Raw genomic sequence first — 24,936 nt, forward strand, 5'->3', positions numbered from 1 at the left:
TCTCAGACAAGCTGACCATAAATAAAAACCAAATCTCCAAATAAAAAAGGATGCCAAATATTTGATCATACTATGTATTTTCCATTATCAAATTCTGTTGTTAGACTCATGGGATTTTGCCACCTGCCCAGCTGTATTTATCCCTCTTGTCGGACAGGATGTAGTGTCAGTGACTAGGCTTTGGGATTTGTTTTCCAGAATAAAAATAGCTTTTGCATTAGATTATATTTTTGCTGGTGATTTAACTTGAACAGTTGCTACAGCCAAGCTCTAACTACTACTGCCCTTCACATTTTACTCAACCCAGGTCTGGTCACCAGACTCCGGTACCCAGTTTGTTCCTGGAGACAGAAAGCACCGGTCACAGCAGGACTTAGATACGGTGAGCCATGCATTCCGTGATGTTAAGTATTTGCACTAACTCACATCCCTAAAGATCAAATTCTGAATGGACTTTCCACCTACATAATTCTTCCCCAGACTTAAAATAACCATTACAATAGGTACACTGTATATCCGGAGATGGTCTGCACAAAGGAATATTTATAAAGTGTGTAAGAGAGATGTCTATATGAGCACACTTACCGAGGTCAAATCAATGTCCATTGGTTCTTACTGAAGAGTTCATCAATGAAGTGTTTACTGAGCACCTACTTCGTACAGAGCACTCTATCTACTAAATGCTATTAGGAAAAAATATTAGATAACGATGCTTTAGGACCGTTATTACCACCACCCATCTTCTAGAACTTCTGTATCATCTAGTTTGCTCGGCATGGTCCATTGCAAGGGCTGAAAGTTAGAAGCGTTCAGAAGTGTTTGTCTGCATAACATGGTGTTAATTTTTTTTCCAATGCCTTTAGGCAAAGCTTGCATCTCCAGTGCCATAAGCCTTCTTATTCCCTCTTATCCTTTGGAACTGCTTCTCCCATTTTTTTTATTATCTACTTGGCGCCTAAAGGCATTTAAGTTTGCATCCTCTGGTCTTAACTGTTGTGGTCGAGGAGAAGGCTCGAGTAATTTTCATTTTGGGTCTCCTAGATGGGTGGTTCTCAGACTCCAGTGTACATCTAAGTCATCTGGGATGCTTATTAGTAATGCTGGCTCCTGGGGCGCCTGGGTGGACCAGTGGGTTAAAGCCTCTGCCTTCGGCTCAGGACATGATCCCAGCATCCTGGGATTGAGCCCCACATCGGTCTCTCTGCTCAGCGGGGAGCCTGCTTCCCCCTCCCTCTCTGCCTGCCTCTCTGCTTACTTGTGCTCTCTGTTTGTCAAATAAATAAATAAAATCTTAAAAAAATAATAATAATGTTGGCTCCTAGGGGCACCTAGGTGGTGCCCTCAGTTAAGCATCCGACTCTTGGTTTTGTTTCAGGTTGTGATTTCAGGATCGTGAGATCAAACCCCACATCAGGCTCTGTGCTCAGCGCAGAGTCTGCCTAAGTTTCTCCCTTACCCCTTTCCCTTCTAAAAATAAATAAGTAAATCTCAAAAAAAAAAAAAAAAAAGAAGAATGTTGGCTCCTGGACAGTACCTAACACTTATCAAAACACAATCCCTGATCATGAAATCCTTAAGTCTGCATTTTAAACAAATGCTCTAGTTGATTTTGACACAGGTGATTAGAGATTCAGACTTTGAGAAACACTGCTATGGGCTCTCCATCACTAACTAGCACCATATCTGGTACACAGCGGGAACTCAGCACTATTTTCTGTTGAATCTGCCTCAAAGAGGTAGAAATTGAGCTGTTTATAGTATTAGGCCAAGTGCCAGGAAAGGGTAATGTCTCTGTAGCCTCGTTATGAAAATACGGTAATTCTAATAACTGTAGATTCTTAATGTATCCATGTTGGATGGAATCTCAGAGATTATTTTATGAACCCACTCATTTTGTCAATGTAAAAATTGAGAATTGGATTCCTTTTATTCATTTACCGAACATTTTTTGAGAGCCTACCATGTGCCAGATTGTGCTAAGTGGTACCTCTGTATGAGACCCCTTGGGATGCTTATTCCCAACCCCTGCTATGGCAGAACAGAGTGCTGTGGATGCACTTGGTGGATAAATGAATGAATGAATAAGTGAATGAATGAATGAATGAATGATCAGCTCAAATGAAATCGCTCTATGTGAAAAATGGCAATAAACATTTTTAATCAGGTATAGAAAATAGTTGAGATATTATAAGAACTCTTTCATTTATTCTCTTTGATACCTTGATTAATGTCACTTTCCTTCCTCCTTTCATGTAATCTCCCCCCACAGACATTTTTCATGGTTTTAAGTGCATATCCTACGTTATGATTTGGGCGACAAAGATAATAATTTTACCTATCTATGATAGTTCTATGTGTAAAGCTTACACTATTTGCCATCTTTGGGTGATATTAACAATAAGGTAACATGCTACGTAGGGCTACAGATAGTCTCTTTGTAGCCCTATACCTCATATCTACTGCTTGCCATTCCTGGAAAAACCTCTCTCTCTTTTCCAGGGAAATGGGTGATCCATCCCTCCGAGCTCACTTTTGTGCAGGAGATTGGCAGTGGGCAGTTTGGGTTGGTGCATCTTGGCTACTGGCTCAACAAGGACAAGGTGGCCATCAAAACCATTCAAGAGGGGGCTATGTCTGAAGAGGACTTCATAGAGGAGGCTGAAGTCATGATGTGAGTGGCCAAAACGAGCGTATGCAAAGATGTCTTGGGGAGGATATTTGACGCCATGTCATGCCACCTTGCGGCTCAAATCTCCCAATGGTTTCCAGTGGCATGGAAAATAAAATCAAAATCCTCACCGTGGCCTAGAAGGCCCGTCATGGTCTTGCCCTTCCCCCCACTTACCAGTCTCGTCCCCCAGGCACACTGGCCTCCATTCACCGTCACCCATGCCATCTGACTCTTCACCATCCCTCAGGTTGTTTTTGTTTGGGGGAGGGAATGCATTTTGGGGAGACTGAGTTTAGACCATCTCACCCCTGACCTTTTTCCTTCAGGAAACTCTCTCACCCCAAACTGGTCCAGCTGTATGGGGTGTGCCTAGAGCAGGCCCCCATCTGCCTGGTGTTTGAGTTCATGGAGCATGGCTGCCTGTCAGATTACCTGCGCAGCCAGCGGGGTCTCTTTGCTGCAGAAACCCTGCTGGGCATGTGCCTGGACGTGTGCGAGGGCATGGCGTACCTGGAGGAGGCATGTGTTATCCACAGAGACCTGGTAAGGGGATGCAGGGCCAACATCTGTAGGTCTGGGATGGAGGGCTATGTCCCACAGAAATGTGCGCTCCCCAGACTGGGAATACACTGATAAATAACAGGTCACAGACCACCTCCCCTCCACTCTCCACTTCTTCCTTCTTCCACCCACTAGGCGATGTCCCAGTAGGACTCAGATCTGGGTTCCAATCCCAGCCTTTTTTCTGACTTGTACCCTCTGAGTCTGAGTTTACATTTTTCCAAAATGAGGCTTATAGCTTCTCCTTAACCTCCCTGGGCCTCGGCTTCCTCTTAATAAAGTGACGGAAATGGACAAGTACAGTTTTTTCTCAAACTGTTACCCAAGAACCTACCACAATCACATTGGGGTGATGCTCAAACCATCCTCAGAATCTCCAGAGGTCAGGGCTCAGGATATCCATTTTAACATACCCCCTTGGGATTTGTAGATACATTGCAACTGTGAGAAAAAAGTGGGGTCTTTTCTCACTTAGGGTTCTTCCAGTGCAGTTCTGTGATACTAAGTCGGGACTAGTACTCTTCCTATTGAGGAACAGTTTTAAGAGAATTAGTAACCTCAAAACATTCTTATTTTAGTCAAATGGGTGACAGTTTCTTCGTATCATCCCTAATGTTAACACTGCCTATTTCATCAGGTTGTGTTAGAGCACATCGTTGGTTAGACAGCACCAGATTTCTCTTCTAATTAGGATCTCAAGAATGAAGCTACAAGACCAAACTTACTCATCTTAATAAAGGATCTTACAGGGGCGCCTGGGTGGCTCAGTGGGTTAAGCCTCTGCCTTCGGCTCAGGTCATGATCCCAGGGTCCAGGGATCGAGCCCCGCATCGGGCTCTCTGCTCAGCGGGGAACCTGCTTCCTCCTCTCTCTCTCTCTCTGCCTGCCTCTCTGCCTACTTGTGATCTCTGTCAAGTAAGTAAATAAAATCTATTTAAAATAAAATAAAATAAAGTATCTTACCCATTTAACTTTTTAGCTCACTTCTGGGCACTAGTGAAGCTTAATTAACATCTGTAAAACCCTTGTACGGCAGCACATAGAAAAACAAAAGCCTGAGATTATAGGAGATTCCTTGCATTGATTATCCACCAACAGTTTTCCTTTTCCTTTTGTTTGCCTGTCCCTACTCCAGGCTGCCAGAAATTGCCTCGTGGGAGAAAACCAAGTCATCAAGGTGTCTGACTTTGGGATGACAAGGTAATATGGACGTGTGGCGCCAGGAATGTCTCAGGAATGGAACACGGGCCCCCAGAACATTCAGACACATTCTTTCTCCACTCTCTACCCAGGTTCGTCCTTGATGATCAATACACCAGTTCCACAGGCACCAAGTTCCCAGTGAAGTGGGCATCCCCGGAAGTCTTCTCCTTCAGTCGCTATAGTAGCAAGTCGGATGTGTGGTCATTTGGTGAGTGTCATCCTGGCCCCACACCTGCATGATAGAGGACTGCCAGCCACCTGTCTTATTTCCACCTGTCTTATTTGTCAAACCTAGGCAGTTCTCCCTGCCCAGGACTGGGTGGTGAGGGCATCCCACTGATAGTCTGTGTGTGGTAACTGCTCTGAAAAGTTTGAAGAGGCCCTCATTATTGCATTTGTTCTTGGAGATCTTTCAAGTGGGGGTTAAAATGAGGATGGAGACAGATTCAGGTGACAGCTTCTGTAAGATCAAAAGCTGGAGGAGTCAGGAGATTAGAATATGAGTTCCTCAAGGACCAGGAGCATATTTTGTTCAACACTTAACCCTCAATAAATATTTTACTCATTTATTCAGCAGCAATTTATTGAGCACCTACTATAAGCCAGGGCTAATCTAGGTGCTTACAATGCAGTGATGCGTAGGATAAGAAAGATTCCTATTCTCTTGGAGGCAAATTTTAGGGGAAGACAGACAACAATCATATAAACAAACTAATAGGTAGGTACATGAGACAAAGTCACATAGTGGTAAGTAAGTGCTATGAATAAAATAAAACAGTAATGGGATAGAAAATGACTGGGATGGAAGGTCTGTTTTAAATAGCATAGTCTGGTCTCTCCAAGGAGGTGATCATTGAGCATAGATCTGAATGATGAGAGAGTCATCCTCACTTGAAGATTCAGGGAATGGTGTCCCTGACCAAAAAACCCAGCAAGTATAAAAATTTGGTGTGTCCAAAGAAAAGAAGGATACTACTGTCTTAGTGAGAGACAATGAAGTTGGCAGCCCATGATAAGGAATTAGACTTTCTGATAAGCACAAATGGGCATGAATGAAAGGCAGAGTAATTGATGCTGGTGTGGCAGAAAGAAAGCTGGATTTGTCCTATCCTCCTAAGCCACAGTTTGTTTGTCCAACATACTGGACAAACTCTTTGATTTGGATTATAAGAAGGGTTATACTTTGGAAAGGAATGAGTTGGAGTTTGATTTTTGCCAAGTGTATTGACTTAAGAGTAGAAGCCAGGGAAAGCTAATTGAATCTCTTCAGAGAACTAGTTATGAAGTTTTCCCCCAGTATTTTAGAGTAGCCAACTTCCGACAACAAAGTGGTTGGGAGAAGAAGAGGAGAAGTGAGTTGGGGGGCAGTCAGAGGGGGAGACAAACCATGAGAGACTATGGACTCTGAGAAACAAACTGAGGGTTTTGGAGGGTAGTGGAGTGGGGGGGCTGGGTGAGCCAGGTGGTGGGTATTAAGGAAGGCACATATTACATGCAGCATTGGGTGTGGTGCATAAACAATGAATACTGGAACACTGAAAAGAAATAAAATGAAGAAAAATCTCTAGTTCTTCTGAACCCTATTTGACAGACCCAGCTAAGATTTTGTTATTCAAATTTAAGTTAAAGAATGGACTTGGAAGAAATAAAACTGCACCAGAGCAATCTCAGAAGGTTACAAGTACGGGTCGTAATGGCTAAAATCAACAAATCAGGAAACAACAGGTGTTGGAGAAGATGCAGAGAAAAGGGAACACTCCTACACTGTTGATTGGAGTGCAAGCTGGTGCAGCCACTCTGGAAAACAGTATGGAGGTTCCTCAAAAAGTTGAAAATAGAGCTACCCTATGACCCAGCAACTGCACTCCTGGGTATTGACCCTGAAGATACAAATGTAGTGATCCAAAGGGGCACGTGCACCCGAATGTTTATAATGGCAATGTCCACCAACAGCCAAACTATGTAAAGAGCCTAGATGTCCATCAACAGAAGAATAGATAAAAAAGATGTGACATATATACATATATACACATATATATGTATATATATATATACATATATATGCAATGGAATATTGGGCAGCCATCAAAAAAATGAAATCTTGCCATTTGCAAAGATATGGATAGAACTAGAGGCTATTATTCTAAAGAAAATAAGTCAATCAGAGAAAGACAATCATTATATGATCTCACTGATAATGTGGAATTTAAGAAACAAGACAGAGGATCATATGGAGAAAGGAGGGAAAAATGAAACAAGATGAAACCAGAGAGGGAGACAAACCATAAGAGACTCCTAATCTCAGGAAACAAACTGAGGTTTGCTGGAGGGGGGGCGGTGAGAGGGTTGGGGTGGCTGGTTGATGGACCTTGGGGAGGGTATGTGCTATGGTGAGGCTGTGAATTGTGTAGGACTGAGGAATCACAGACCTGTACCCCTGAAACAAATAATACATTACATGTTAAGAAAAAAAGATTTTAAAAAAGAGAGACCAAAGTGGGAGTGGGGTGGGGGGAGAAAGGTATGGCCGATGGGTGGCCATCTCTATGGGTGATGTAGCTGGTCACAGTGCACCAAGCCCACTGTCCCATGGCCACTGTCACATTCACCTGCTTACTCTGCATGAAGCTTACTCTGCCACAGGTTTTCAGCCTGGGAATTTTTGTGTTGCATCATAAAATTAGAGGGTTGAGCTGTAGTCCATCACTGCCTAGGATGTGCCCCCTGAAGTGTCCGAAAATGAGACTGACCAATGGAAGCAGGGTAGAGAGGGCGAGATAACAGCAGGGGCAAGCCTGAGAAACAGAAACCCTGATGATGAGAGCTTGATGCCTGCTTCTAAGACGTTGAGCTTTGTCATGCATTTTAAGGTTTTTGCCCTAATCAACTGTGCTATTTCAAGCAAGGCAAGTAAGCTTTCTGCGCCTCACTCAGTTTCCAATCAATGCATTACAAGCTTTGCATGAAAGCAATTGTTTTCAAAAGAGCTTTGAACAGCAGGCTTCAATTTTCCAAAGAAATCTCACTAGAAATTCTGGCAACTTGGGGAGCTAAACAGTCTTATTTACAGATAGATTCCAAATTCCCAAAACTTCAGAGGCACCTCTGAGAATCCCTTAGAAATCCTAGTCTGAGGGGTAGGCCAAGGCCCGGGAGCTGCCATTTGAACAAACTTCTGAGGTGATTTTTGTTCAGTTGCTTTGGGAATTATACTTTGGAAATATCCAAAATATGCTTTGAAAACCACTGAAATAGGTGATCGGCAAGCTCTCTTCCCACACTGACATCCTATACATACATTAGTACATAATAAAATTGGGTGTGACATTTCTGCTAAAGATAGAAGAGGAAAGGGGATTAAATCACAGGTCAAAAATAGACAACACAGAGACATGTTTTGCTCTGTCTACACAGTATTTTTAAAAATCAAATTGAATTTCTATTTCTAAACTCTCAATTTTTGAGTTCTTTAAAAAAAAAAAATCAGAAAATGTGGCAATCCCAAACCCTCATCCCCATATGCCCTATGGTGGCTGGAGCTAAATCACAGCTGTTCTCTGAAAACAGAACTAGACTCCCGGTTCTCCGCAGTCCTCCCTAATCTCCATTACGGCACATCTCATCCATTCCATCCATTTACATGATGTGTAGACATTTGAGTTCATATCCCCTGCAACTTTTAGTAGTAGCATTTGAGTTAGATATATAAAAGGGCTGAACTTGAAATTTCCCCACCCGTAGGAAGCCTGGGAAATCTCTGTTCTTAAGAAATAGTCCAGGCTTAAGAAGCCTCAGATAGTTTTATATCCTCTTTCCTGAAGGTAAGGACTTGAATCTGAATGGCAAGGAATCTGCCTTTTTTGATGTAGGCTTATTTGTCTGCTAGTTGTGAACTTCATCATTCACTGTGCTGGACTCACCATTTCTTGTAGGTGTGCTGATGTGGGAAGTCTTCAGTGAAGGCAAAATCCCGTATGAAAACCGAAGCAACTCAGAAGTGGTAGAAGACATCACTACTGGATTTCGCTTGTACAAGCCCCGGCTGGCCTCTGCGAATATCTACCAGATTATGAATCATTGCTGGAAAGAGGTCAGTAAAGGAAGTGGTTTCCCCCTGCACTGTAATCTACAACTTTAGGGTCTGCCCCCTTCCCTAGAGAAAGAAACCCTCTTAGAGAATGAGGAAGTAGATATACTGAAGTAGATTAGCAAGAAAGTGCCTTTGAGTGCCTGCTAAGGAAAGAGGTTGCCCATCCCTAAAAGAGCTGGCAGCAACCTTAAATATTATTTGATCTGTAATAGAATGTCACAAGCCATCAACACACTGTTAGAGAGGAAGAGAGGGTAAGATACCAGTATAATATCATACAGAAGTTTCACTGCCCTAAAATCCACTGTGTTTCACCTATTTACAATTCCATCATTGTCCCCAAAATCCTGACTGGAACATCACAAAACCATTAAGTGTACGTGAAGGTAGTGCTAGAAGTTGATGAGCAGAAGTTCACTTGTGCTGTTGAAAATATTAAAAAGACTTAATTCAAATTCATTTTATTTGTTCAACAATTCAGAATGAGAAGCCAATTATTCTGCACCCTCCCCAGTGTTCCAGTTATCCCATGCTTGGGGGGCAGGCTGTAGCTTCAGCCACATCAGCAGAAGTGTTGATGTCCTTTGGTGAATTAGAAAATTTTGAAGTTCAACCACAACTGAAAGTTGCTGAATAGGGCGCCTGGGTGGCTCAGTTGGTTAAGCAACTGCCTTCAGCTTGGTCATGATCCTGGAGTCCCAGGATCCAGTCCCACATCGGGCTCCCAGCTCCACAGGGAGTCTGCTTCTCTCTCTCTGACCTTCTCCTGGCTTATGCTCTCTCTCACAGTCTCTCTTTCAAATAAATTTTTAAAAAATCTTTTTAAAAAAAGAAAAAGAAAGTTGCTGAATAGAGAATAAACACAAATTCAGATTTTTAAAGGGGAACAAGGTGGAATGGAAAAAGTATAGGGTACTTAGGCTTTGTCTCTGCTTTAGCATTTCTTAAGCATTAATTTCGGACAATTCTCTGAACCTCCTTTTTCTTACTGATAAGAGAATGAAATAATGATTGCTCTATAAGTTCATAGAGCCCACGTACTCAGACACAAACAAATGAAGCTATAAAGAAGGGCACAAAAAAATCCAGTCCACTTCACAAGCCCACATACTATGATAATTAGGAAAGCTGAATTTACTTAGCCCTTTTTCCTTTTTTAAACTTTTTTTATTTTTAAGTTAATAGGCTTTATTGTTTAGAACTCTTAGATATACAGAAAAATGACCAAATAGTGCAGAGAGTTCCCATATACCCTCTTTCCCTATTAATAATATTTTACATTAGTGTGGTACTTTATTACAATTAATCAACCACTATGATATATTATTTTTAACGAAAGACTATGGTTTACATTAAGGTTCACTCTTTGTACTGTACAGTTCTGTGAGTTTTGACAAATACATAATATTGTGTATATACCATTATAGTATCATACAGAATAGTTTTGTTGCCCCACTATTCACTGAGCCTCACCTATTTACGTTTCCCTCCTTCTCCTAAAACCCTGACAACTATTGATCTTCTTTTTTTTTCTTAAGATTTTATTTACTTATTTGACAGAGAAAGGGAGAGATCACAAGTAGGCAGAGCAGCAAGCAGAGAGAGGGGAGAAGCAGGCTCCCTGCTGAGCAGAGAGCCTGATGCGTGGCTCAATTCCAGAACCCTGAGATCATGACCCAAGCTGAAGGCAGAGGCTTAACCCACTGAGCCACCCAGGTGCCCCGCAACTATTGATCTTCTTAGTGTTCAAGTTTTCCCTTTCTTAGAGTGTCATATCGTTAGAATCTTATGGTATGTAGCGTTTTCAGATTGGCTTCTTTCATTTAGCACTATGCATTTAATTATGCATTTAAGATTCTTCCATGTCCTTTCATGGCTCCATAGCTCATTTCTTTTTATCACTGAATAATATTCCATTGTATGGCTGTACCACAGTTTGGCTATCCCTTCACCTACTGAAGGACATCTTGATCACTTCCAGTTTATGGCAATTGTAAATAAAACTCCTATAAATATCTGTGTGGAGGTTTTTGTATGAACATAAATTCTCAGCTCGACTAGGAGTGTGATTGCTGGATCATATGATAGCACTACATTAGCTTTGTAAGAAACCGCCAGACTCTTCTGAAGAGGGCTGTACCATTTTGCATTCCCACCAGCAATGAGAATTCCTGTTGCTCCATATCCTCACGAGCATTTGATGTTATCAAGTGTTTTGTATTTTAACCATTCTAATAGGTATATAGTGTAGCTTATTGTTTTCATTTGAAGTTCCCTAATGACATATGATATGGAGCATCTTCTCATATGTTTATTTGCCATTTGTGTATCTTCTTTAATGAGGTGTCTGTTGAGATCTTTTGCCCATTTTTTAATTGGACTATTTGTTTTCTTGCTTTTGAGTTTGAAGACGTCTTTGTATATTTTGGATACAAGTCCTTTATCAGATATGTGTTTTGAAAATATTTTCTCCCAGCCTGTGGTTTGTCTTTTCTTTCTCTTAGTGTCTTGTATAGAAGAGACATTTTTGATTTTACAAAGCTCAACATCAATTTTTTCTTTTATGAATCATGCTTTTGGTGTTGTATCAAAAAACCTATTACTGAACCCATGGTCACCCAGATTTCCTGCTATGTTATCTTCTAGAGTTTTCTAAGTTTTGCATTTTACATGAAGGTTTCTGATCCATTTTGAATTAGTTTTTGTGAGGGTTACTACAGTCTGTGTCTGGAGTCATTATACTGCACGTGAATGTCCAATGGTTCCAGCACTGTTGGTGAAAAGACTACCCTTTCTCCATTGAATGGAGCCTTTGCTGTGTTTTCAAAGATCAGTTGACTGTGAGTCTATTTCCAGGCTCTCAACTCGGTCCTAGAGATCTGTTTGTTAATTCTTTCACCAATACCACATTTTCCTCATTATTGTAGCTTGATAGTGAGTCTTGAAATTGGGTTCTCCAATTCTCCAAATTTGTTCTTCTTCCTCAGTACTGTGTTGGCTATTCTGAGTCTTTTCCCTTTCCATGGAAACTTCAGCCTCAGTTTGTCAATATCTAAAAAATAACTTTCTGGGAATCTGATTGTGATTATGTTGAATCTATAGATCGAGTTGAGAAGAAATGACATTTTAAGAATATAGAGTCTTCCCATATTTGAATATGAAATGTCTCCATTTATTTAGATCTTTGGTTTCTTTCTTTAAAATTTTATATTTTTCCTCATATAGGTCCTATACATATTTTGTGAGATTTATACCTAAGGATTTTCTTTTTTGATGTTATTTAGCACTTATTTTATGATGAATTTTTAATACATGATTTTATTTAATTCTCACAACCATCTTATGAGAGCGATACTACTATTATCCCCATTTTACAGACAACAAAACTGAGGTTCAAACAAGTTAAGTCACCTGCTCAAAGTCACACCGCTAAGGAAAGGAAAAGCTTAGTTAGATTCAAAATCAGTTCATCTGATTCCAGAATCCTTGCAGTTAACAACTGAGACACTATGGCCTTCAGCAGTACATATGGAAGCATATTTAACCATCAGCAGAGGGCTATTGAATTCCGGGTTGCTTTGGAATTAACTATGACACACAAGTACAAGGAACTCACAGAGTCCTTCTCTTCCCTCTCCAGAAACCAGAAGACCGGCCACCTTTCTGCAGACTCTTGAGTCAACTGGCTGAAATTGCAGAATCGGGACTTTAGCAGAGACTCAGCACCAGGCCTGGGGCTGCAGATCCTCACGGGGGAGAGCCAGTTCTCCCTTCACAGAGCATTAAAATCTGCCACCAGCCCAGCATTCCCCAGAGGCAACTGGCCTGTGGCGCCAGTCCCTGAGCCTCATGGCGCAGGCAGCACCCTGACGGAGGCGGGAGGCTCAGGGCCCTGAACTGGGAGGGAGGCCCGAGCAGCAGCGAGGTCTCTCCCTTCCTTCCAGCCTCTTATCTCGTCTGGTCCTCAATCCTCAACCTGACAGCTTTCAGGCACCATTTCTTGCACTTCTTAGAGAAGAGGAGGGATATGGTAGGGCTGTGGATTATTATTTTTATTATTATTTCAGTCATGGATCTGAAGGGTATGGTCAAGGGTTTTTTACTTGACCTGGCAACACAGAATCCCAGGATGGTGGGGCAAGAGAAATGAGGAGTGTGACTCTTTTTCAAGGAGACCTGGTGAGTTAGTTAAGGTCAGGAAGTGCCAGCTCAGCTGCTGTGATCCTGTCAGCTGCAGCTTCCTGCTGTCCTCAGGAACACCTGCTCCCATCTGAGGCCAGGTAGGCTGAGAAGCAGTTTTAGGAGGTTTAATTCATCGAACATACTGCCACCTCCCTCCTTGAAGGGACATGATGGACTGGGGTGAACAGTTCCAACCGCGTGGTTGGAGATGGCATCAGGACAGAAGGAGCACTTCAGATGGTGGGGAACTGGCTGGAACAGAGAGGGACCTTAGGTTGTTACCACTCCAATGCCTACCTTTAGTACCAAGCCAGGCAGGGGACTGTGCCTCGCCTCTGCACAGAATGCTTCCACGGGCATCCTGGGAGAAGATGCTTGCTTCGCCTTGCTGGCTCTGACTGAGGACTCCGCCATCAGTTTGGCTTCTGGGGTTAGTCCCCTCTCTGCGCTCTTCCAACCCTCATCAGCAGAGGGCAGCAGGGTGTCGGGCGGTGGCCTCGCAGAGACCTGGAAGCTTATTTAGGCCCTAGAGGTTTCCATCTTGAAGGCTGAGGCTTCAAGTCTCCTGAAAAACTAGGAGAGGAACGAGAGGTCTGTTCTCACTCAAACCATCTGGATGGAAAGTGAGTCAAGCTCTGAGTGGGGTGCTTCCAAGAGGCACAAGACAGCCTACTGTTGATGGAGCACTGAAATATGCCAAGTGAATATGTACTGAGCTACAGGCCTTATCTGCACAATTTCACTTCGTCCTGCGTTCCCACCAACCCCATGAGAATGTATTCTTATTCCCATTTTACAGATGATGGAACTGAGGCTTTAAAAAGCCAAGAGAGCTTGCCAGAATGACAGAGCCAGGAGATTTAGAGCCCACATCTCTCTGCTGCCAATGCCCTTTCTTTATTTCTGTTCAACGCTGCCTTCTACTGAGGATGAACGGGATTGCAGAGGAGTTAAATAAGCTGGGGGACAAGACAGAGAAAGCCAATAAAGAAGTCAACCACCAAGGGCTCTTTCTCCCACAGAGGCCACTATGGTTGGCCGTGTAGCCCTCCAACTTGGAATAGGATCTTCTTGTTCTCATCTGTCTTCTCACCTTTGTTAGAGTTAATGACTTTGGAGTCACTCAGTTAATTAACCCTTTGACTCACCCACCCCTCCAGAGTCATGTTGCATGAAGCCATTTATGGGTGAGCTTCAAAGCAGTTTTGAAAGGTCCGCCTGCAGGTATATAAATGCTTCCTTTAATCATCATTTCGACTTCGAGACAGCTGCAGTGCTCTTCCACACTTAGTGGGGAAGGGTATTCCCTGATGTAAGAGAGATTTCATTTTCCTGCAGCATTCCGATAAAACTTTCAGAGAGATTATTAGATGGTGTTGCAATTAGCTCTTTCTAAACCGTGTGATATTTTGACCAGCTGGAGATTCAGATGCATAACTTGTAACTATAATTATTGTGAAACTGGTTGCCTCCAGATAAAACTCTATCATTCAGAAGATGATCTTACTCAACATATCCAAAATCATCCCTGTTTACTTTCTGGCATTTTGTACATTCTCTTGTGGAACCCTTAATTAGAGATAATTTCCGGAACATCCAGCCTGAAGGAAAACATCAAAATTGACTGATTTCTCTGGTCTGGTTTCAGAAATTGCCCCTTGTATGGTGTTATCGTGTTCAAGCTCAGATTCACTGGGGCCTTAACTGAATATGTTAACTCCCCAGTGTCCTATCTTGCAAAATGGGCTTCCTGCCTGATTTTTTGCTCCCCCTCTCACATTTTGATAATGGTATCATGCATTCACAGGGAATTCCTTTATCCAAGGTTTTGGCTCTAGGTGCATTTTTTAGATTTTGAATTTTGTACCTCTTGAGGCTATTTATATTTGGATGTTTTGAAAATTTATTAGTGTACAGTGATTGCTAGGATTCACAATGAAAGTGTTATAAATATCTCTAACCATTTATAAATCACACATAGTTAAAGGTTTGTTCTAGCAAATAAAACTGTATGTCTTAATAAATCAATATATATGGCCTGGGTTCAGTATTTGCCTAAATGTCAAACAACCAAAAATTTTCCTTAAATAAAAATAATTACGTGGCTTCATGTTCCACAAAAAAAAAAAAAAAAAATGGACTACATATCATTCAACATTTGTTCAACAAGTAAACACCAAATTCTTCCTGTGTTCCTATGATATACTCTGCTGAGAGCTATGGAAACAAAGATGAAAAAAGCAGTCTTTACTTTTTAGAAACCCCAGGTAACTCATTTTTTTAAAAAGGCAGTAAAATTATAATCCATCATTTAGGGAAAGAACAGAAATTGGTCAAGGGGGAGAAGAGCTCAGAAAAAGTGATGGAATCCCTCAGGGGAAGGGGGACATCAGGAAAAACTTTCTAGAACCTTGCTACTCCAAGTGTGGTCCCTGGACCATCAATAGCAATATGACCAGCTTATGAGAAATCTGAATTCTCTGACTCTACCCTGAGATTCACTGAATGAGAATCTGCGTTTTCACAAGATCCACAGGTGACCATAAGCTCGTTAAAGTTTGAGAAGTACCATCATAGAGGATATAATGTCCAACTCAGTTCTGAAGATGAATTATGGTTTTTTTTTAGGAAGTAAGTGGGCAGAAATAAGAGAAATGCTTTCCAGGTAGGGTTAGAGGAAACTGAATGTGTGCGGAAGCTATTATCAGTTTATCTCGCTGGAGCGTAAGTTATGGGGGTGGGCGCGAGGTGTTGACAAAGGTAAGGATGATGGAAGGAGTTATGCAAATTGAAACAGAAGCTATAAATCTAGATAAAGACCATATTTTGAAAGACAAGAAATGTGGGAACTCTACCAATAGATAGGAAAGATGTCACGGAGCAAGGAGAGAAGGTCAAATCTGTGTTTAAAAGTGCATTTGGGCAGCAGCATAGTCAGTGGATTTGAGAGAGCAACGCTGATGGAAAAGAAGCCAATGGGAAGATGATTTTTTGCCTTGTTCCGAGCACCAGAGTATGGTTCATACTCATTCACTGTCATCTGCTGTCTGAGTGACACATGGAAATTGTAATTCGGAGTTCTTCAGTCACAGCTGGGCAGCAAAAAGTACCTGTACCTGCCTCTTAAAATCCCAGTGAAATAAAAGCTGGCTTGTATTTTCAATCCACTGAGCTCTCCCTGTACCTTCTAGTTTGCCAAATGCCCACGACTATGGCAGGAGCCTGTTCATGCACCAGAGGACCATTCGGCACGAGGGAAAATGTCTGTGGTTTCTACACAGTCCTTTGGGCTTGCCTTCCACTGGGAAACGACCCGGATATGAAACTCCTGAAGCAGTTGGATGAGCATATCTGCTTCTCAGAGCATTTATCTGGCAGACCCAACTTTCTCTGGAATCTCCCAAGACACACATCCACCACTCTGAGGCAGAGACGGAACATAATCCATTCAGCAAGATGGGCCCTGTGTATTTGTGTATTTCGTTTGTGTGTGTGTGTGTGTCTTCAATGACTTTGAGACTCTCTGCAAGTCATGATGTGTAGTTGGCTTGTGGGATCACAGAGTCACAAAGTAACTGTCAGAAGGAGTTTTAGAGATCATTACTTCATAAATAATAGTTACCGATTCACCTGACATTGCCTGGTACTGTCAGGTGTATAAGGTGAATAGGATATCTTATCAGTTACACACCAAACACTTCACACTCAAATTAAGATACATCAAGGAGGACTTATTTATGAAAGGGAAATGATTATTTAAAAGAGTGTGGGTCAGGTTTAGGAGAACCACAGAAAGTAGTACAGAGGAAAGTAAGCCAAGGAGCAGTTGCTACCTGGAGGCCTGAAGAGACAGGAGGAAGAAGTGCTCATTTGAATGTGAAAGCAGACAGTCCCCTGGAGGAGGTTGCCTTGAGAAGAAAAGACCTTTAGTTAGCAAGGCAATGTCCATCACAAAGAGGAGCCCAGGGGAATAAATACACGGACCCTTTCATCAACTGATCTATACATAATCTTACACACTCTCCTCTCTTACCGCATCAACTGCTGGGACTTCCTGTTGGCTACCTAGTACAGACACCAGCCTTCACATAAGAAGTCCTCATGCTACTTAAAAGAAAGTCCAACACATAAACAAATACAGTTGACGCTCGTTATTTACAGCTTCTATACGTGCAGATTGTCTGCCCGCTGGCATTTATATGTAACTCCCAAATCAGTCCTCTCATAGTCATCCATGGCATGCCCAGGCCAGCGCCATGAAAACCGTGAGCTGCACGCACATCCCCAGCTGAGGTGAGGCAAGGAGGTGCTCAGCCTTCTCGTCTCAGCTCTCGTTCTGTAAACAAGTATCCTTTTCGAGGTCTATTTAGTGCCATGTTTTGCACTTGGGTACTTTTTGTTGGTCATTTTGCTGTTTTAAATGGTCCTTAAGCACAGAGCTGAAGTGCCGTGTAGTGTTCCTAAGAGCAAGAAGGCTGTGACATTTCTTTCAAAGAAAGTGTGTGTCAGATAAGTTTCATTCAGGCATGAGTTATAATGCTGTTAACTGTGAGTTTAATGTTAATGAACCCACAGGTATATTAAATAAAGTGTTTTTTTTAATACAAATATGGGTAAAACAGGATCATGTATAGATCCGTTGATGAAAATGTAACCAGAGGCTCACAGGAACCTATCCCTATACTTCCGCTAGGAGCAATGGTTCAGTATTCACCCCTTCAGTGTCCATGGCAACTTTATAAAACATACGTACCAAATAATGAGAATCACCTGTGATTGCAAAGGGCTGTTGTAGGTTATGGGATGAAGCAGTGATCACAATATGAGAGCACAGAGGGTGAAAGCACCTAAGGGATCAAGGAGGGCTTCCCAGAGGAAGTAATGTTTGAGCTGTGCTGAAGGCTAAATAGAAGCTCGCAAGGAAGAAAGAGTCTGGAAGGACATTTCAGGGAGAGGAACTGGAATAAAACAAAACAAACAAACAAATAATACATCTTATTCCACCTTCTTCCTTTGCATTATTTTTTAGTTAGGACTGGGAACCTTGAGGACAAAGGCAATAGGTGCTAGCTAACATGGTCACAGGACAATCAGTCGAAGGAGCTGAGTGCACTGTGACTCCTCACCATCCAGGTCTACCTCTACCCACACCCATCGACACCCATCTACAGCGGTGAAGGAGTTTCTGGTCCCTTTCCAGCTTCTCAGAATGACTTGGAGTACAAGTGCCTATATGGTGAAATAAACGATACAAACATTTCATTTGCTTTTCTCTTTTGTATATCTCAAAGCACTTTCCCATCTAAGATGATGTTTGATCTCTCGGCACCTTTGGGATGAAAGTGGGAGTGCATGGGTCTCACCTTACAGAAAAGGAAGTGATAGAGAACATGCCAGAGGTTGTAGAGCTATTTAAAAAGGTGACATTAGAACTCAGATCTCGGGGCACCTGGGTGGCTCAGGGGATTAAGCCTCTGCCTTTGGCTCAGGTCATGATCTCAGGGTCCTGGGATCAAGCCCCATGTCGGGCTCTCTGCTCTGCAGGAGCCTGCTTCCCTCTCTCTGCCTCTCTGTCTACTTGTGATCTCTGTCTGTCAAATAAATAAATAAACTCTTAAAAAAAAAAAAAAAAAAGAACTCAGATCTCCTTCCAAGTCCTGCATTCTTCCTAGAGGTCACACCAAAACTCCAACCATGTTAATAACAATAATAACAATAAAAGCTTCTGTTTTTGAGCACTTATGATGACTCTGCTTAGCATGTTACATTTATTATTTCATTTAATCTTCTAAGAGCCCAAGGGGTAGGTAGGTACAATTACAATTGTTTGAATTTTACAGATGAGAATGGGTCTCTGTACATTAGAGAAACACTTCATGGTCCCACAATTAATGAGTGACAGAATGGGGGCTTGAAGCCAGACCTGTCTGTCCCCAAATGCCATGCTCCCATCCCTTCTGTGGGGCTGACTGGGGGGTTACCTTTGCTAGCCTCTGACAGTACAGCAGCACGTGGCCATGTGCCTGTTATATTGCTGCATTCCAAATTCTGTTCAGAATATGCTCTACCCTCCTTAACAGTTCTTATCTACAATTACTATGTATACAATTTGCTTAAATGAAGATAAAAGGTTCTTTGCTGTGAATTTATGTGCAAACAATCTGACCTTCAAGGGAGACCAGGTCCATAGAAGTTGTGAGAAATGAGCAAAGTGAGAGAAAGGCAGCATGAAGGGAGGACATGCATTTCCAAATGGCCCAGTTTGGAGCTGCAGTCTTTCAGCAGCACACCAGCTGTCAATAATTCATTTATAAAATAATGGGGCTAGTTCTTAGGATTTCATGAGGATGAAATGAGCCAATTCATATATAGTACTTAGCACAGAGGCTGGCCCCCAAAAGACATTTAATAAATATCAGTTAAAACATACATGTTTTAGGGGCACCTGGGTAGTTCAGTGGGTTAAAGCCTCTGCCTTCAGCTCAGGTCATGATCCCAGGGTCCGGGGAATGAGCCCTGCATTGGGCTTTTTGCTCAGCAGGGACTCTGCTTCCCCTCCTTTCTCTCTGCCTGCCTCTCTGCTTGCTTGTGATCTCTGTCAAATAAATAAATAAATTCTTTAAAAAGCATATGCTTTAACAAATTATTCAGATTCAAAGAAGGAAATAGGCAACCCAGTTTCCTATGGAAAGACCTGTGTCTGGGTCCAGCCACTGTTGGGCAACCCTTCCTCTTTCTGGGCCCCAGTTCTTTCATCTGTAAAATGAAGCAATTTTGAGCAAGTGCTCAGGTTTTATCTAATGGACAAGGTAAATTGCATAACTGACCATCAAGTTTCTCTTTTCCTGCTAACAACATGCACCAAGTGTGTGAACCTACTGTATGGAGCAAACCCATTGCACTTAGAAACTTGTTTTGTATTATTCACAGTTTCTCACCATCTCACACCCTTTTCCTTCTTTCTTTTAAAAATTTATCATTGAGTGGCACTTGGGTGGCTCAGTTGATTGAGCTTCCGACTCTTGATTTCGATTCAGGTTGATTTCAGGGTTGTGAGATCAAGCCTTGAGTTTAGCTTCGAGCTCAGCCTGCTTGGGATTCTCTTTGTCCTTCTGCCCCTCCCCCCACTTGCACTCATGTGCTCATTCTCATTCTCTGCCTCAAATAAATAAATAAATAAATAAAATCTTTTTAAAAATGTATTTGTGATTCTAGGGGCACCTGGGAGGCTCAGTCAGTTAGGTGCCCAACTCTTGATTTCAGCTCAGGTCTTGATCTCAGGGCCGTGAGTTCAAGCCCCGCATGGGGCCCCATACTGGGCATGGAGCCTACTTTAAAAAAAAAAAAATATATATATATATATATATGGATTCTAAAACATTTTAGCCATTATTGTTAATATTAGTATTTATGTTTTCTCTCTCCAGAACCAATTCTTATACTTGTTTCAGATTCTCCGCTATTGGTTTCTATGAAGCTGGATCTGTGAATTTTAAACAGAGACTTAGATGTCCTAAGTGACCCGAGACTCTTCTAAAAACAAGGCAATGTTGCCACACATGGAACCACAGTGCGTGGGCCACAGCTTAGCAAGTGGCAAAGCAATTTTTGCCTGATAGCTTCGATTCTCTCATTGCTGATGGTGCAGCCGGGGGTTGGACATGAAACATATCTGGAGGCAGTAGACAGATGGCTACACATTTCACTGGCAACATGTAAGCTAAGACTTTACTTTTGATTATTCATTCAACTCATATTTACTGAACTCCTATTAGGTACTAGTCTCCGAGGAAATGTTGAGAAGCAAGAAAGACACATCCCTTCTCTCTTTGATTTTATGCTCTAATGATGGTGTGTAGGAAATTATGTCAGCAATCACCACACAGAACACCAAGGGGGGATGACAGAGGAAGTCGAGGGGGCTCTGGGTGCATGAATGACTAACCCTAGCCTAATGCAGACAAGAAGGGAGCTTGAAGGAACAGACAGGTAAATGGATCCCAGAAGAATGAATAGAAGTTAGGCAGCAAACTGGGGGCAAGTGCACAAGTGGGAGGGAAAGGAGGATAGACCATTCTAAGCAAAAGCCCAGCTTACACAAAGGCCTAACACAGCAGATTTGGGAACCTAAAAGATTGCTTTTAGCTAAAAGCAAAGAGCTTGCTCACAACAGAAAAGACTGGAGAGAGGTAGATGCTAGATCATGAAGAAAGACTCCTGTGGGCCATTGGTTAAGGAGTTTGGGCTCCACACTGAGAACAATGGGGAGCTAGTGAAGTCCTTTAAGCAGGGCAGGAGCACGTCTTTTATTTTAACTTATGTGATTTTCTACATGCAGAAGGATTTTGGAATATATCCGTCTTACTTCACCGTATAGAGGAGGAAACAGGTGAAGTGACTTGCCTACAGTCACTTAGTTGCAAAACTGGGACCAAAAGGCAAGCCTCTGGATTTCCAACATAGTGGTTTGCTTCCCCTTATAAGCAAATGGAAATCAGGGGTCAGGGAATTATTTTTGCCTAAGATCTCAACAAGTATATATGTAATGGTCTCTTTGTTTCTTTTAAGCAACTTGTTCTTGAAAGGTGAAAAGACAGGAAAGGAACAACAGGGAGAAATATGTCTTCCAGAAATCTACAATATCCAAAATAGTTGTCCCTTTAGAATGAAAATCCAATCTCTCTTGTTATACAATTGTAATCACTGACACTCAAAATCCTAAGGATCACAGTAGAAAATGGAAAATTAAAAAAGAAAGGGAGAAATGAAAAGGAAGGGAGGAAGGAGGGGAGGAGAAAGAAAGGAAGGAAGGAAAAGAAAGAAACCAGTTCAGTTTTTAAAGCCATCCTCCACAAACACCTCCACAGCTTTCTCACAGGGACAGAAATGTGTGTGTGTGCATATATAGATAAGTCATCCTTTCTGAAATAGCAATTTAAATTAGAATGAGTGATGTAACATCAAACCATAAAGGATCATGAATTCTGAGTGTCTGGGAAATGGTATGAGATCAGTGAGGGCAAAGACTTCGCAAGTCCTTTGCTAGAGACTCGGGTAATACGGCTCCTCTATAAATAGCCCCTAACAGGAACAGCTAAGTGATTAAGTATAAATTTGTGGGCCATACACAAACATTTCAGAAAGCTTCCCTTATAACAGGACTTTATCTTTTATATCTACACACACATTCAAATGTCTCAAATGCTTTCCAGTGTGTCTACCTGTGAGGTAAGAAGGGCAATTATTATTCCTCACTTTCTAGTTACGGAGGCTTCTCAGGAACAAGACTGTTGAAGTGACTTGAGCAAGGGGTCTGGAGGTTGGATCCGCAGGTCCACCAGGCTGCAGCTCAGGGAGAACCGTTTCTTTGGCCAGCCCTGAATGGCAGATAAGCCTTGAAGAGAAAGGTGCCTGCCTGTCCTTTCAGGTTCCTCCTGCCACCGTGTGTGTTCCTTTTTGTCCATTAGGCAATTCTTGAATGAAGTTGAGGCAGGTCCCTGCTTAAGAGACGGCAGCTTCAGGGATTTGACTCCAAGGAACTGAGAAGGTATTCCTGAGCAGAGGCGCAGCACTGGGGACCAGACTCAGTTGGTGGGAGTCCCCTCTCCCCAAACCTCAGCTCTATTTTCCATCATTTCACCCTATTTCTTTCCTTCGCAGAACTTCTTCCAGCTGTAACTGCACAGTACTAGGTTAATTTACGCCCTGCCTCTCCTGGTAGATGACAGGCTCCAAAAGGGCAGTACACCAGTGCATACTCAGCTTCTGGCACGGGGCTCGGAACAAAATAGCTGCTCAATAAATATTAGGTAGATAAATGAACACTTGGAAATAACGTGAGATCGATGAGACCCGGACCGAGCCCAGAGCTTCCGCCCTCCCACTGCCGCAGGTGTGGCTCCCAGGCATGCGAGACCTGGCGGCAGGTCCTCTCTCCCTTCCCCATCCCGAGGGCCGCGCGGCTGGCTGTCCTGGGGCAGCAGCCGGGGTGCAGGTCGGGGATGCGCCGGCGGTGCGCCCCTCGCCGCAGCCATTTCCTGCTCTTTGTGTGACAGCCGCGGCGGCAGAGGGGCCGGCACGGCGCGCTGGGAGGAGCCGCGGCGGGCAGGGGGGCGGGGCCGAGGGCGGGGCCGAGCGCCGCGGCCGGCCGAGCCGAGCCCAGCCGGGCAGAGCATCCTGCGCCCCGGCGCGGGGCCCCGCCGTAGCCTTGGGCTGCTCCCCTGGACCTGCCGCAGACCCAGGTAAGCGGCGCTCTCAGGCCTCGGGGCCGGCATGGGGACCGGGATGCTGCGGGGGACGTCGATGCGGCCGTGAGGATGCGCAAGGGGCCGGCGCCCCTTCTCCCAGCCCGAGGGGGGCGCTCGGCGCGGCGCTCAGGCTAGCGCGGCCTCCCTCCCCCACCAAGCCCCTGGAGGCTGGACTCCAGGCCCTGCGCGGCCCCCTTAGCCCTCCAGCCCACCCTGGGCCCCGGGGCGCGGACCCCCTGCGAGGAGGCGCGGACACTCAACGCAGCTCGGGCGGAGCTCGGGCGCGGCGGCGGCAGTGGCAGCGGCAGCGGCAGCAGCAGCAGCAGGTGCGCGGCCTGGGCGGGAGCCGCGGGCCGGAGAGGAAGCGGCGCTAATCCCGAGCACGGGAGACACCTGCCTCAGCCGCGAGCCCGGCGGCTTGACATCCCCGAGCCCAGGTATTGCAGAGCGCCGGCCGCCGCCTCTGCCGCCGAGGCCACCATCACCTGCTCCAGGGCCAGCGAGAGCCGCGTGGGCCTGCTTGGCAGACGCCTGGGGCACACAGCGCCCTGCGGTGAACGAGAGATGGGTGGGGCGAAGGTCGGAGCGCCAGTGTTCGGGGGTGGGGGATTTAATGAGGGAGAAGGCAAGTCTGACCCGCTTTGAAGCCTCCTGGCCTACACTGGCATCACTCCCCCAGCCGGTTGGCTGTGGGCGGGGGAGGACAGGGGGAAGGGGATGAGTGGGCTGACTCCTGGGGAAAAGGTTGGATTTTCTTGAGCTCTGGAGAACCGGAAAGATTGCCTACCTGTCTGTTGTAGCTTCTGCTTTTCAGGACAGCTCTCCCCCTCGATGGGTGGGTGAAAAGGAAGAAAAGGGGGTGCTCTCTGTTTAGGGGTGGGGGTGGGGGCAGGAAGCATGGTCCGACAGGAGTATGGTTCTCTGTGCTGAGGAGAACATGGCAGGAAAGAACACTGGCACTGCTCTGGCCCTTCCCAGCCCAGGGAATCTGACTTTGACCTCTGCTTCCCTAGTGTCTCCAGCTCAGCAGAAACACTCACCTAGGGCTGATGGGCCATCTGCTCCCCTTCCAGCCAGGACAAAAAGGTGGCAAGGATCTTTTCCTGTTAGCTCCCAAGTGCTTGTGCCTTCCTGGCGTGGATGAGGAGACTGGGGCTGTCCTGCAGACATGAGGAACGAATTAGGGGAGTGCTCGTTCTCATACTCCACTTTTCTACCTTTTACCTATGTCTCCCTTAGGGCATTGTGTCTTACCTTACTTACTTTTGGGCACAGGCCCTGTTGGGAGCCATGCTGCTAACCCCGGAGATTACAGATGTTAGAGTGCAAATTTCTAGGTCCATATCCCTGAGCAAGATTGCAAAAGCCATGAAGTCTGTTTCAGCATCATAAGACCTTCTCTGTGATGCTCCCTGAGGTCTCCCACCTCCACCTCCGTGTTCTGTGCTTCCCCCATTCTCCTGTGTCAAAAATTATTTTCAAGAAAGGAGCCAGTGAACATGTTTATCTTTTAAGAGCTAAATACAAAAGAATTTGCCATTCGATGCAGAGCAGGTCCTTTAGAAGTCATTTAACTGGAAAGGAAACAGAGGCCAGGAGGCATTTGAATGGAAAACAAAGCTTTAAGTCAACATATTTGATATCTCTAGCGGTGGAATTTCAGGCAGTGGGCTGCGAGTAGGAACGGGGAACTGGGTAGCAATTTGGGGAACAGCTCACTGAAATGGCAGTAATTAGTGGTGGTCAGCTCTGTTTGCTGATGGGGCAGAAGTACTATAGGAGCATGTGTATGTGTCACTGGCCAGGGGTTACTGTCACTGGAAGGTATGTGTGGAGCACCCAGTATCCACTTGGGGGGGGGGAGGGTAAAACTTCCTTATAGAGAGTTACTCACTGGCACTGGCTGCCATCTGCCCGGGCAGTTACGAGGCCACAAGAAGAGTGTGTTGTTGCTTACAAAGCTAGTACTTCTGCCTAGTTCT

General features: G+C 44.1%; 2 protein-coding genes across 4 annotated transcripts in view; both read left to right on the forward strand.

Annotated features, from left to right (window-relative positions):
* ITK (IL2 inducible T cell kinase) overlaps positions 1 to 17,967 on the forward strand; it is a 71,093-nt gene extending 53,126 nt beyond the window's left edge. The window contains exons 11-17 of the mRNA XM_059174149.1: positions 308 to 382; positions 2,500 to 2,671; positions 2,998 to 3,214; positions 4,368 to 4,432; positions 4,525 to 4,643; positions 8,368 to 8,525; positions 12,166 to 17,967. Coding sequence (XP_059030132.1) covers positions 308 to 382; positions 2,500 to 2,671; positions 2,998 to 3,214; positions 4,368 to 4,432; positions 4,525 to 4,643; positions 8,368 to 8,525; positions 12,166 to 12,237 — 878 coding nt within the window. The 3' untranslated portion in view covers positions 12,238 to 17,967. The remainder of the gene's footprint in view (positions 1 to 307; positions 383 to 2,499; positions 2,672 to 2,997; positions 3,215 to 4,367; positions 4,433 to 4,524; positions 4,644 to 8,367; positions 8,526 to 12,165) is intronic.
* Positions 17,968 to 22,835: 4,868 nt separating this feature from the next.
* Positions 22,836 to 24,936, forward strand: part of CYFIP2 (cytoplasmic FMR1 interacting protein 2) — a 125,480-nt gene continuing 123,379 nt past the window's right edge. For 2 of the 3 annotated variants that reach the window (XM_059174150.1, XM_059174152.1), the window contains exon 1: positions 22,836 to 22,948. The gene's annotated coding sequence lies outside the window, so the exon portion shown is untranslated. Of the gene's footprint in view, positions 22,949 to 23,219; positions 23,392 to 24,936 lie in introns of those variants that run through there. The other variant, XM_059174151.1, reaches the window with a different exon arrangement.

The sequence above is a fragment of the Mustela lutreola genome, chromosome 5 (assembly GCF_030435805.1).
Source record: "Mustela lutreola isolate mMusLut2 chromosome 5, mMusLut2.pri, whole genome shotgun sequence".
Lineage (NCBI taxonomy): Eukaryota > Metazoa > Chordata > Mammalia > Carnivora > Mustelidae > Mustela > Mustela lutreola.